Below are 12750 nucleotides of genomic sequence, written 5' to 3'. Positions count from 1 at the left end.
TGATTCTTTGCTTCTATGCATTTTTATAGAAAGGAACACTTGCATTAATTATGAACAGTTAAGGAAGCAACTCCCCATTCTGGCGTCTCTTTTAAAATGTTTAGCTAAGATCCTTCACATCTTAAATAACTTTATAACGTTTGTAGTAGAACTTTATTTACATTAGGATCATGAACAGATATCTGCTTATACAGTGACTTATTCTTCTATGGCCCCTTTGGGGCTCCTAAAATCTGATGTAGAACATTTAATTTTCTGAAGCAGATATAAGGAGACGCAACTCTAGTCCTGTCAAAACAAAGCAGCATTTTATCGTATTCAAGAACATCTTAACTAATGAAAAATGATCTTGAAGTTTGTAACACTTTTATTCAACATAACTTATCTTAAATATTTTAAATTAGGAATGTATTATATTGTTTTATTCACAATTTATACATTCAAACATAGAAAAATAATAATTCTAATAAATTAGGACAATTAAAAAAACTAGCAATTTTACATTATTATAATCCCTTTAATCTTTTGTCTTTGAGCCTGTGAAAGCATTCAATCAGATTAATCAGGTAGGCACTTGAAAAAAATTGTATAAGAGTTACACACAGCAGAAATAACCCACATTTTATTGACTTTAAAATAAGTGGAGAAAAAAAATACCTGACTCATAAAGATGTATTTCTTCATTTTCTGTGTCAAATGTTTCATTCAGTATTGGCAAGTTTCTTGGAAACATTTCTTCAGTATTATTTAGTCAATAGAAATTCTACCTGGAATGTCTACTTGAACTCCAAATTTTTCAGAAACTGTTTTCAATTTCTCTTCTAAGATAATATTCTTTTTAACTTCTTCATTATAGTTATATTTTAGATCTTCGATTTCCTCAAAAAAGGCTGGATCAAAGTGGTCTAATTCATTTTTAAGTTTTTTTATTTCTTCCTAATGAGAAAAAAAACTATATATTAATCCTAATACATACACACATACAAACAAATATGCTCAGCACAATCCATTAATTTCAACAGATATAACGTCTTTATATTTTTTCTATATTCAAAAAGTGTTCTTGGTTTCTTCATGCCCTATGAATAAAAACATACATATTTGCATTTTAGTTACAACCTGACATTATAAAAAATGGTTTCTAGTACAAAAGATCGATTTAACCAAGAATTAAATAGTTTGTATTTATCACAACATCAACTTCATTTTGCCTCTACTTTTTGCAGTTACAATCCAATATAAGAAATTTGTCTTGAAAAGTTTGTTTGCTTAACTTGAAAAGTGACTGCTGTAATATTTAGCAATGTAATGCTATATAATGATCGATTTCAATGCATCAATATTTTCTAAGCCTATCAATATGGATATTTTGCAAATAACCAATGAATTGAAAAATTACAGTACTAACATGAAGTCGCTGCTGTTCCACTTCTGAAGATTTAAGCTGTGTCTTGAGGTCTGTTACTTCCGCCACTAGTTTGTAGTTTCCAGTCTTCTCTAAATATTCAAATAGAAGTTTATAGATATAAATACAAATGAATACACATAGATTTTCATATATCTAAGAAGTATGTTTGAGAACAGCTATATAATATTCTAATGTAATTGATAATTGATTGGAAATAGTTATGCAAAAGAGCTACTGGCATAACTAGGGAAGGGCCTTCTGAAACCTTATATGAATTCCCCATGACTATGTTAATTGTAATTAACATGGCAACCTTGGCCATATAGATAATGTTTAATCATAGTTAACATTGGTTCTACTTAATGTTTGCACAGGAAAGAGATGAGGGGGCTTTCACGTGCTCTAGGACAGTGGTGGTGAACCTATGGCATGGGTGCCAGAGGTGGCACTCAGAGCCCTCTCTGTGGGCACGCGTGCCGTCGCCCCAGTCCTAGGCCTTCAGCTGGTTTTATAAAATCTTTTCACTTTAGGCCTCTGCCGCCATGTGCCAAAAAAAAAAAAAAAATCAGTCAATTTCAGCTTCTCACGGGAAAAAAAAGATCTTGCAAAGTTGGAATTGATTGATTGAACTTTTTAGTCCCACCCTGTCTGCCGTTACCACGGCAGCCACGCCCACCCAATGGGCCACACCCACCCGGTACTTGACGATGCATAAGTGGGTTTTGGGTTGCAGTTTGGGCACTCAGTTTCTAAAAGGTTCGCCATCACTGCTCTAGGAAAATCACACAATCCCTGATACAGCAATAAAAGATTTGAGTACATTAGATCTAAACACCCACACAGATTATTAGGTTTTAAAGCAATTTGGTAGAATAGATTTGCAAAATCACTGAATTTAACTTTTTATGTTCCAAAGAGTAGAATTTCAATCATGTTATTTATTCCAATTTATTCTTGTGAAAAACATTTTACTTCTAGTCTCTTATAATAACTGGATTTTGTCTCCCACCTCCAAATATAAACATTTATCAGATCTTATCACATGCAGCAAAGTTTCTTGATTATCGGAAATAATTTGTTGGGAACTGTGGTGAGAATGCTGGCAGCCTTTCTCTATGAATGAAATTCTGCTAATGGTTCTTTGAAAGGTCTGTTTAGTTAGAAATACAACTAAGTATTTTATATATTACCAGCTGCAAGGTCATCTCCTTTAAGTTTTGTTTGATTTCTAGAAGATCCCATCAAGTAAATTAGTTCTGCTTTTTCCTTTTCCAAACGATCATTAGTTAATCTGTAAGAAGAAACAATAAAGAGCAGAAGTCTATGCAGCTTTTGCTAATGTTTTGTTCTGTTTTTATAAAGGGAACATTTTGTATGTTTTACCGGAGAAGTTGATTTTCTCTGACATATTCTTGCTCTGTTTTGGTATCCTCAGGAACACTTTTGAGGACCTCAGCCTTCACGTGAAAAGAAAGATTTCATTTTAATATTAGGAACTTCTCACTATGAGAAAATTCTAAGGTAAACAATGGAATAGACTTCAGTGCAATGATTCAAGTATTGGACTGAAGTAGAGGAAAGCCCATTTAAAAGTCCATATAGACTGAAATTTACAAGGTGATTTTGATACTCGGCCAATTTAACACACCAAGTCAATAAAATGATATTTTCAGGGGTGTCACTTTCAGCTAACAAAAGTAAAATAATGAGGTAAATAAGCTTTTGCAGAAGAAACATGTAATTTCTCTTTTTTGCCATCCTTTAATTTGTAAATTGATAAAAAAAGTTTACTGCAGAAGAGGAGCTTGTCCTGTTAAGGGATAGAGATCCTTACTTTTAATCTCATCACCAAAGATATAAAAATTGTATTAAAAAACTCTGGGATAATTGTTTTGCAAAATGAAGCAAATGAGCAATTATGAAGGAATGAGCCTTCAGATGTCCTCTGTGACTTTTGCATGTGTGCCTGATCCCAACTCTATATTAAACAATACTAAGAGATTAAAAGCAGTATACAATAAAATAATCCATGCCAATCAGGAACAATTAAAGGATAGGATTCTAAAAAGATTTATAAAGCTTTAATCTCCTTATCAGAGATGCCCATTCTAGGAAGTTTTCCCCAGTAATCAGAGAACCAGGAGTGGAATAGAATAACTTGCCCCCTAGACACCAACCAGAAAGGAAAAAAAATGCATTTGCAAAGGAAGAAACTGCATTAAAATATAAATACCACATTTTCACATTATGTCCACACTAAACTTTATTTTAGTTCACATAGCAGTTAAGGTGTGAGTTCTGGTCCGAACTCAACCACAGTCACGTTCAGTCCTAGGAAGGAGACAATGGCAAACCATTTCTGAAAAAAAATGTGCAAGGAAAACAGAAGGGACTTGCCAGCTGACCTGAAGGCACCAAATAAATAAAAATAAAATCTTACTTGTGCTTTAAGGTAGTCTTCAATATAGTTTTCATTCTTTTCTCCACTCTCTGTTGGCTTTTGTAATTTCTGTTTAAGATCACTAATGGTTTGGTTTTTTCTGGCAATTTCAGATTCCATTTCTTTGAGTTTATTTTCAAACATCCTGAAAGTAAAAAAAAAATAAAAATGGACAATACTGATTCCTATTGCCTCATTAAAAAAAAACCACTATTCAAGAAAATAAGATTGTATATGATATATCAATTGATTTATCAATTATATTAAATCATACATGACACACGATACATACTGAATTGTTCATATTGAACAGATGCAGTGTGGACAGAAATGCATACATCGATAATAAATAACACAGAATCACAGCTCAACATGATTACTCTGAAGAACATTTTGTATAGCTTTCCAAATCAACTTTTTAAATGTACAAAATAACAAAAAGGACCTTGTCATATGCTCTAGATTAGAAGTATGTAGTTCAAAGATGCAAAAATCTGCTATTAATTGATATGTTTTTCATTAACAATAAGTTTCCAAATTTTGAAACTTATTCAAAAGTGCCAATAAACTTGAAAAATAAATTAACAGTTTTTGAAATCTTGGGGGAAATGGATATATATATTTTCCATTATTTAGTTCTATAGTTAGCCCTTACTTTATAATGATGACCAGAATTTCTATTGCTAAATTATGTGATCATAAAGCAAGGTATCATATGAGCATGTCATTCAGCAATAGCAATCCTGATAATCCCCATTATCATTGTTAAGTGAAAATCAAGGGCCGTTCAGTGAGGATCGTGACTTCTGCCAGCTTCCTGAGGAGAAAAAATAGCAGCAGAATTTGCAATCTTCCATGTCACCTTCCCCACAACTCTGCTTGTAGGAAACCAGCAGAGAATGTCAGAAATGGTGAACATGTGACTGTGGGATGCTACAACTACTGTGTGAACTGGTTGTCAAATGCCCAGATCACATCCACATTACCACGGAAGTGCTGTAAAAGCTGAAACTTCAAGGACTGGTTGTAAGTACCACTCATTTAATGCTGTCACAATTTAGGTTATTGAATGGCTGTTAACAAACAGCAACCTGTACCTTGTTATAACAATAGATTTCCAGTTCTTGGTGTCAGCATCTTCAAGTTTTGGGATTCGGTTTTCTGCTAAGTTTAATTTCTTTGTTGTCTCTTCCAATTCCACATTCAGTTTCCCATTTATTATTTCAAGGTTATTCTTTGCCATTCGCAGTTTTTCTGCATTTTCTACTTCCTATTGAGATAAAAAATATATTAAACAAATTGAAATATGTTTCCAAACTAAGCTTGGAATGAACACTATGTCTTCAAGTTCCTGTCTTATCATTGATGCATATGCCAAAACAAATCCTATTTCTTGAAAGTAATTTTCCATTAAATCTGAAAAAATGTGGTTTAGTTTAATTATTCTAATTTACTAATCCTTACTAATCAGGATCTGAAGCCATGATTTGTTTCTATATCAAGATTAAGGGTTCTGTTTTCAAAATGGGAAAGACTGAGACATGCTTATTTATAATATTTGGAATAATTTCAAATGTTATAAATAATAATGTATAGATTAATAATCTATAGCAATATTTTTTAAAAAATAAAGTTGCTTCCTCAAAAATGCAAGCCAATGTTGTTACCCAACCCCAGATAGAATCAAGCTATATTGAAAATGTTTTATACAATATCTATACAATGTTATATAGTTACCTTTTTCAGCTCCTTACGTATTCTGTCATTTTCAGCAATGATTTTTTCTGTGCCTTTAGTCTTCAGTTCATAACGTGCACTTAGTTCACTTCCAAAGTGAAGTTTCAGTTTTTCCATTTCAGACTTAGTATTTTAAAAATAAATGAAAAAAGGAATATTATATCACAAATTATTCATATTATTAAAATCTTAAAAAGCATAGTATCTATTTGTATATGGTAAAGCTCTTATCAATTTCTACAGAGCCATATTGTATTCACTTAAAATACTTTAAAAAAAATGTTTTTTTTTTCATGTACGGTACATTGTATTATCCAACTTCTAGAATGATTAGGGTACTCCAAACTCATAATTTATAATTAAGTTCTAAAAGAAGAGCTAAAAGAGGAAAAATCATAAATGAAGGGATATTAATAAGAGAGCCACCTCACGAGTTCTGGGATCCCAAGGACCTCAACCAGGTCTTGAGATCTTTATAAGCTCAAGAGTAAGGAGACAACCTTCATAATCACTGTATATTTTTCAGATTAAATATTAAAATAAAAAGTCTTTAAAATAGCATATGTTACCCTTAAGTCCTCATTTTCTTGCTCAAGTCTGGCAACTTTTTCATTTGAGACTACTCCAGGTGCCCTTTTTAGCTCTTCATTTTCTCTTTGGACTCTCTCAACAACTTTTTTCATCAAGCCAATTGTTTTCTCTAATTCTGGAATTGTTTTTCCACTTCTTCCAGCCTACATGAATAAATAAGAGATCATATTATATTATATCATATTATCTATTAATCTAAAAATACCATTTTTATTACATAGGCTCCAAGAAAATATTTTCTAACTGTATATTTTTTATTTGTGATATCTCCTTGATATAGACATTTAGTTCAATATTATATAGTACTGTTTAGAATAAATGGTATTATCACTTTATAGTTACATAATATGGATATGAGGTTTAATAAAAACTGCAAACCAATTACTTTAGCAGCTATTTCTCTATTTTGTTCTTTGTAACATTGCAGGATGTGAAGTACTTGCAGGAGCAGTGTGAACAAATTCTTTTGCAGTGAAACACACAGATGAAAGCAAACCTATTTTGGCTTCATATTGTGACAAAGAAACTCTACAAGGCATAACTTATGAGAAGTCATTTACACCTACTATATTAATATCCCCAGTAATCAGAAAAAATTGAACGTGCAGATTTTACTTCATTCTCACGGATTTCTAATATAGTTAAGAATACTGTCTTCTTATAATATTAAAATTTACAGTTAAATGCAACTATGGGAAAAATCATTTTTCTTAATTACAGCTAGGAGATATTGCAGCCTGGACATCTATGGAAAGATGATTTATCCCCTCATGTGAACAAACAGAAGCTAAGGGTTACAAATAATTGCTCCATTATAATCAGATTCTATGTTCTATAACTTATTCTGTAGGCTTTGTGGACTCATTTAACTATACTATAATAATGAAAACTTAGCTAAATCTTACAGGCTGGATGGGACTAGCTACTAAAAGCTGTGGTGGCACAGTGTTTAGAATGCACTATTGCTGACTGCCAGAAGTTCAATTCTCTCCGGCTCAAGGTTGGCTCAGCCTTCCATTCTTCCAAGATCAGTAAAATGAGGACCCAGATTGTTGGGGGCAATAGGCTGACTCTGTAAACTGCTTAGAGAGGGCTGTAACGCACTGTGAAGTGATATATAAGTCTAAGTGCTATTGCTAACTATGAGATGGTGATCTACTACATAGTATCCAAGGAGTTTTTGGTTCTGGAGTGCTACATTTACCTAAATGAATACTGATGAATTTGGTGAGAGTAGAATCTCCTAGTTTTTTGACATGATACAGTCCTTCTTATGTACTAAGACAGAATTATCAAAAAATTATATTTTTGTAACATGTAAAAAAAAACAATTCTCATATATAGTATTTGATATATTATTTTTATTCCTATTTAAATTTTGTCTCAGTTTTTAGTAAATCTCATGCTCTGCTATTAAGGCAAACAAATCATATTTCTCTACCTTGGGATAAGAAACTCTTCATTGCTGAAAGCCAAAGGTCTTCTATATTTTAATGCAGTTAATACAAGTACGTAGTATTTATAGGATTCATTCCTGTATCTCTTTTACAAGTTCTATCATATAATCTTACCCCTCTGACATTGCCTAATTTCCGTTCAGTTTCTCCCTTTTCTCGTTTCAGTAGCTCACACATTTCTTTTAAATCAGCTACTTGATTCTATTGAAAAAATAAAGTGATAATCTCATTCTATTGAACACTTCTTCTAAAAATAAAAATATAGTAAAATGGAAAATTCAAAATATGAATAAAGAAATTAGCTTTCTCTGCAATATCCATTCTATTACAAAGGTATCTGGATGCATGCAACAAAGGATTATATGTTCACAAAGAACTTCTTTCCAGTTATATACTAAATACTTAATTGTTAATAATAATTCTAATGATTTACACTATGTATTTAACTACTGTAATTATTTACACTCATGATACCAAAGCAAAACTATGTCACTCTGTGACAAGAATCTGTTAACTTTTGAATTAGACAATTTACACTATGAAAGAAGAATGTGAATATTATGTTATTCAGGGTAATAATTCAGAAAGATTGTATTCTCGCTAATCAGTAGACATTTCAATATTTCAAAGCTTTTGGAAAAAGGAGGAAGAGTAATAAAACCACTTTATTGTAATCACAGTAAAATAATACAAAAACCAATGCCATAACTAAGAGAAAAGGAACCATATACTCAGCAGAATTCAATAGGTAAATCCAGAATCTAAACAAAAATCGTACAAATATTTTGATGTTAAATGCCTGATCAAGATTAATTTTAATGAGATGCACATATAAATTTCTTCAAAGCAAAGGCTATTGTTGTGTGATCTACAATGATAGTCATATCTCATAAAAGGATCTTTGTGAAATAATTTATTTCCAATAATTTAATCTAAGATATAGTCATGTATAGAGAAATTGATCTATTGATATACGTGAGCAAGTGTTACAAATACATTTTTTTAAAAAATCTGAAACATATTAATTTTCTGCAGAACATCAAATTCATAAAATAAAAATATATACCTTTAATCTTGGCAAGTCCTTATTGGCTTGTTCTAGCTGGAATCGTAACTCCATATTTTCAGATGACAATATTAGATTCTCCTTTTGAAGCTCTTGTTCTTTCTGATGTTGATCATCTGATCCTATCCCTGATGTCTTCAGAAGAAGGTTAAGTTATAATAAATGTTTAAAAGCTTAATAGTTGGCATTTTAAGATATTTTACAAATAACAATAGTATTAAAGAACAAATGGAACCCAACTATATTACTATATTATGCTATATTACCCAGAATTCTGACAAGAAGCAAGGAAGCAACTGCTACTGTAAAGAAAATTTGTATATAATCCCTTCATACTTATTTGCACTTTTTATTCAAAACATGATCTTGCCAAGGCAGCATATAAAACCCAAGATGTCTAAAAAGTAAATCTATACTCTATTATTTAAAAGACTAATCTATCATATTTCAGCAAGCTGAATAGTTTACAGAAACAACATAAATGAAATAATACATTTTTCCTTTCCCTTCAATCATATCCAATTCTGGACAACTGCAGGACAACTCCCTGCACTTTTCTTGGCAAGGTTTTTCAAAAGTGGATGGTCATCGCCTCTTTCCTAGGGTTGAGGAAAAGTGAATAGTCCAAGATCATCCAGATGCTTTGTCCCTAAGGTGGGGCTAGAACTCACACTCCTGGTTTCTAGCCTAATGCCTTATCCATTACACCAAACTGGCTCTCTAAATAACAAATATCATAAAATATTGTACTAAAATACACAATCATAAAACATTGTCAAAATCATGGGAACTTATAATCTATCATAGCAAAGAATTTTATCTTGAAAAACCATTATTATAAGATTAACTTACTGATGGCCTTGAACAAGTGTCTCGGGGAAGTTGTTTCTCTAGTACTAGTAATTTTTCTTGTAGATATCTGTTTTTTAAGTGCAAATCTTCTACAACAGTATCTCGAGGGACAGCATATTGTGTTCTTGATATACAAATGGAAAGATATTATTTAAGAACTGCACAATTTGACAAGTGATTCATATTTCACATCTTATATTTGTGTGACTGTGATAAGGTTGTATGATAAAAGTTGATTTAATCATAAATAAATATTAGATAAAAAGAAAAAGTTTTGAGTTGAATTGGACTCCCACTGACTTTACATACATTTTAATGAATAATTCTTGGCAAAAATACAAAGTTGCCATGTATGTACGTACGTACATACGTACGTACGTACATACGTACGTACGTACATACATACATACATACATACATACATATGTAGGTCTTTGGTTATTCGGGTTTTCTCCCCCGTAAAATTGGAAGTGTCTTGGCGACGTTTCGACGAAGTCCCATTCGTCATTTCAGGCTGGTGATTTCAGCTTCGTGCTTCGAGGAGCGATGGTCTTAGCTGTTTCTTCCTTTTAACTGCCAGTGGAGGTATGAACTGATTGGGTGGGAGCTTGGCTGTGTTCTGATTGGGTGGAGGTGTGTTCTAATTGGTTAGGGGTTTGGCTGTGCTCTGATTGGATGGGGGGTTGGCTGTGCTCTGACTGGATGGGGGAGTGTTCTGTTTGGGTGGGGGCTTTGTTGTGCTCAGGTTAGTCTGAATTGCAGGGGGTTTTAAGATGGTGGGCTGCCTTGCTATTTTTTGGCTTCGTGTTAGTGGTCGTGCCTCATCTTCATGGTGGGTGTCAGTTTGCTTCATGTATGGATTGGAGGGGTTTAAAGTGGCTACTGATGCAGCTGTGGTCTGGCTTCTGGTTTGTGAGCGTGCCTCATCATCGGTGTGGGTTTGGGTTTGCTTTTTGCGTGGATGTGTGGTGGTGACATCCTGTGTGGTTTTTGTGAGTGTGAGTCTGGTGTCATTTTTTGTGTTAGGGAGTTGTTTGTCAATAAGGGCGGGTTTCCAAATGGCTGGTAGGTGGGAGGTATCATCTCGCTTGTTTATGCTGTGTGGGCGTTTTTCTATCTCGATGGCTTGAACAAACGAGATGATACCTCCCGCCTACCAGCCATTTGGAAACCCACCCTTATTGACAAACGACTCCCTAACACAAAGAATGACACCAGACCCACACTCACAAAAGCCACACAGGATGTCACCACCACACATCCACGCAAAAAGCAAACCCAAAACCACACCGATGATGAGGCACGACCACAAACCAGAAGCCAGACCACAGCTGCATCAGTAGCCACTTTAAACCCCTCCAATCCATACATGAAGCAAACTGACACCCACCATGAAGATGAGGCACGACCATGAATGCGAAGCCAAAAAATAGCAAGGCAGCCCACCATCTTAAAACCCCCTGCAACTGAGACTAACCTGAGCACAACAAAGCCCCCACCCAAACAGAACACTCCCCCATCCAATCAGAGCACAGCCAACCCCCCATCCAATCAGAGCACAGCCAAACCCCTAACCAATCAGAACACACCTCCACCCAATCAGAACACAGCTAAGCTCCCACCCAATCAGTTCATACCTCCACTGGCAGTTAAAAGGAAGAAACAGCTAAGACCACACATTGCTCCTTGAAGCACAAAGCTGAAAACACCGGCCTGAAGATGACGAATGGGACTTCGTCGAAACGTCGCCAAGACACTTCCAATTTTACGCGGGAGAAAACCTGAACAACCAAAGACCTACACACACACACACACACACACACATATGATAAAATTCAAAAACAAGTCGATTACCAAGAGAAAAAATAAAAGAGTTTTAATAACTGAGTTTTCATTGGGAGTCATCAACATCGTCAGGGTTCTAAAAGGTAGGCGCTTGGGATACGCTTTTTATAAGATGTTAATAACCTGCATCTGGCTTCTAGAACGTGTTAACGGGCCCAACTGATTGTGCCATGCCTTCGATGTTTCACATGCGTCATTATGTCCCATTTCCTTCATTCGACCGTTAGTGTTTTTCCCATTAGCCCTAGGGCTGAGAGGAATCCCCCTCCCTTTACATGCTGATTGTCTCCCTCCTCCCTCACTCGCTGTGCATCAACGTTATGGAACTCCCTCGAATGACAGAGTGAGGAGACAGGGTGTGGTGACCCACTCCTGTCGGAAGGAAGTAGACGAACCCCAGAGGATGGATTGAGACACCCCCTGCGGCCAGCAGACTATTGGGAATGAATTCGTTAAGATGCTAACGATGAAAGATCGGAAGACGGAGGAGAGTGATCTTGAGAATAGCGGTGGGGATCCCCTTCCAATGAACTTGATGCCGAGAGCACCATGCTGGAACCGGCTTGGATGTCGGAGCAGGCATGGGCTGCAAGATCAACAGAGAAGAGGGGGGGGAAGTGTGGTGCCAACGCCCCTCCATGACACCGCAAACATGAGCCCCAGTGCTCCTGGACAGAGTGCGAACGTTGAGTTGGTGACCAGCCAGCTTGAACGGGGGGATTTCCCGATGGGTGGGGGTAGACGGGGGGGGTTGGTTTACGATGCACGGAACAGTGCGCCGTTGCCTGTGCGAGAAGGAGACATCCGGACAGACACGTGAGGAGGAGATATCTGGACAGACGTGTGGAAGAGATGGTGGGGGGGAAAGGTAGTGTCAGTGATATGGGACTGGTAGTTATTGAGGAGGATAGTAAGGTGGGGAATAAGAAGGATGATGGCACCCCGACCAGTAATGGGTGGATTCAACGATGAGGGGAAGGGAGAACCTCCCCCCTCGGCTCGTGCACAGTGGAGCGAGGGAGGAGGGAGACAATCAGCATGTAAAGGGAGGGGGATTCCTCTCAGCCCTAGGGCTAATGGGAAAAACACGGTCGAATGAAGGAAATGGGACATAATGACGTATGTGAAACATCTAAGGCACAGCACAATCAGCTGGGCCCGTTAACACGTTCTAGAAGCCGGATGCAGACTATTAACATCTTATAAAAAGCGTATCCCCAGTGCCTACCTTTTAGAGCCCTGACGATGTTGAATGACTCCCAACGAAAGCTCGGTTATTAAAACTCTTTTATTGTTTCTCTTGGTGATCGACTTGTTTTTGGATTTTATCATGCATGTACCCAAGAGTCGAGTT

The 12750-nt window shown here is 35.5% G+C and overlaps 1 protein-coding gene across 8 annotated transcripts in view; it reads right to left on the bottom strand.

Annotated features, from left to right (window-relative positions):
• Positions 1 to 496: 496 nt before the first annotated feature.
• CEP290 (centrosomal protein 290) overlaps positions 497 to 12750 on the bottom strand; it is a 71341-nt gene continuing 59087 nt past the window's right edge. For 7 of the 8 annotated variants that reach the window (XM_039365174.1, XM_039365179.1, XM_039365178.1 and 4 more), the window contains 11 exons: positions 9552 to 9675; positions 8700 to 8834; positions 7748 to 7834; positions 6155 to 6319; positions 5586 to 5708; positions 4946 to 5118; positions 3849 to 3993; positions 2792 to 2865; positions 2599 to 2699; positions 1409 to 1497; positions 497 to 936 (listed from right to left, as the gene is read on the bottom strand). In XM_039365174.1, coding sequence (XP_039221108.1) covers positions 748 to 936; positions 1409 to 1497; positions 2599 to 2699; positions 2792 to 2865; positions 3849 to 3993; positions 4946 to 5118; positions 5586 to 5708; positions 6155 to 6319; positions 7748 to 7834; positions 8700 to 8834; positions 9552 to 9675 — 1405 coding nt within the window. In that variant the 3' untranslated portion in view covers positions 497 to 747. The remainder of the gene's footprint in view (positions 937 to 1408; positions 1498 to 2598; positions 2700 to 2791; positions 2866 to 3848; positions 3994 to 4945; positions 5119 to 5585; positions 5709 to 6154; positions 6320 to 7747; positions 7835 to 8699; positions 8835 to 9551; positions 9676 to 12750) is intronic. The other variant, XM_039365176.1, reaches the window with a different exon arrangement.

Source organism: Crotalus tigris, unplaced genomic scaffold (assembly GCF_016545835.1).
Source record: "Crotalus tigris isolate CLP2741 ecotype Arizona unplaced genomic scaffold, ASM1654583v1 scf7180000019971.1508617, whole genome shotgun sequence".
NCBI lineage: Eukaryota > Metazoa > Chordata > Lepidosauria > Squamata > Viperidae > Crotalus > Crotalus tigris.
Note: the sequence above shows the minus strand (reverse complement) of the source record. Positions and strands in the feature narration are given on the sequence as shown.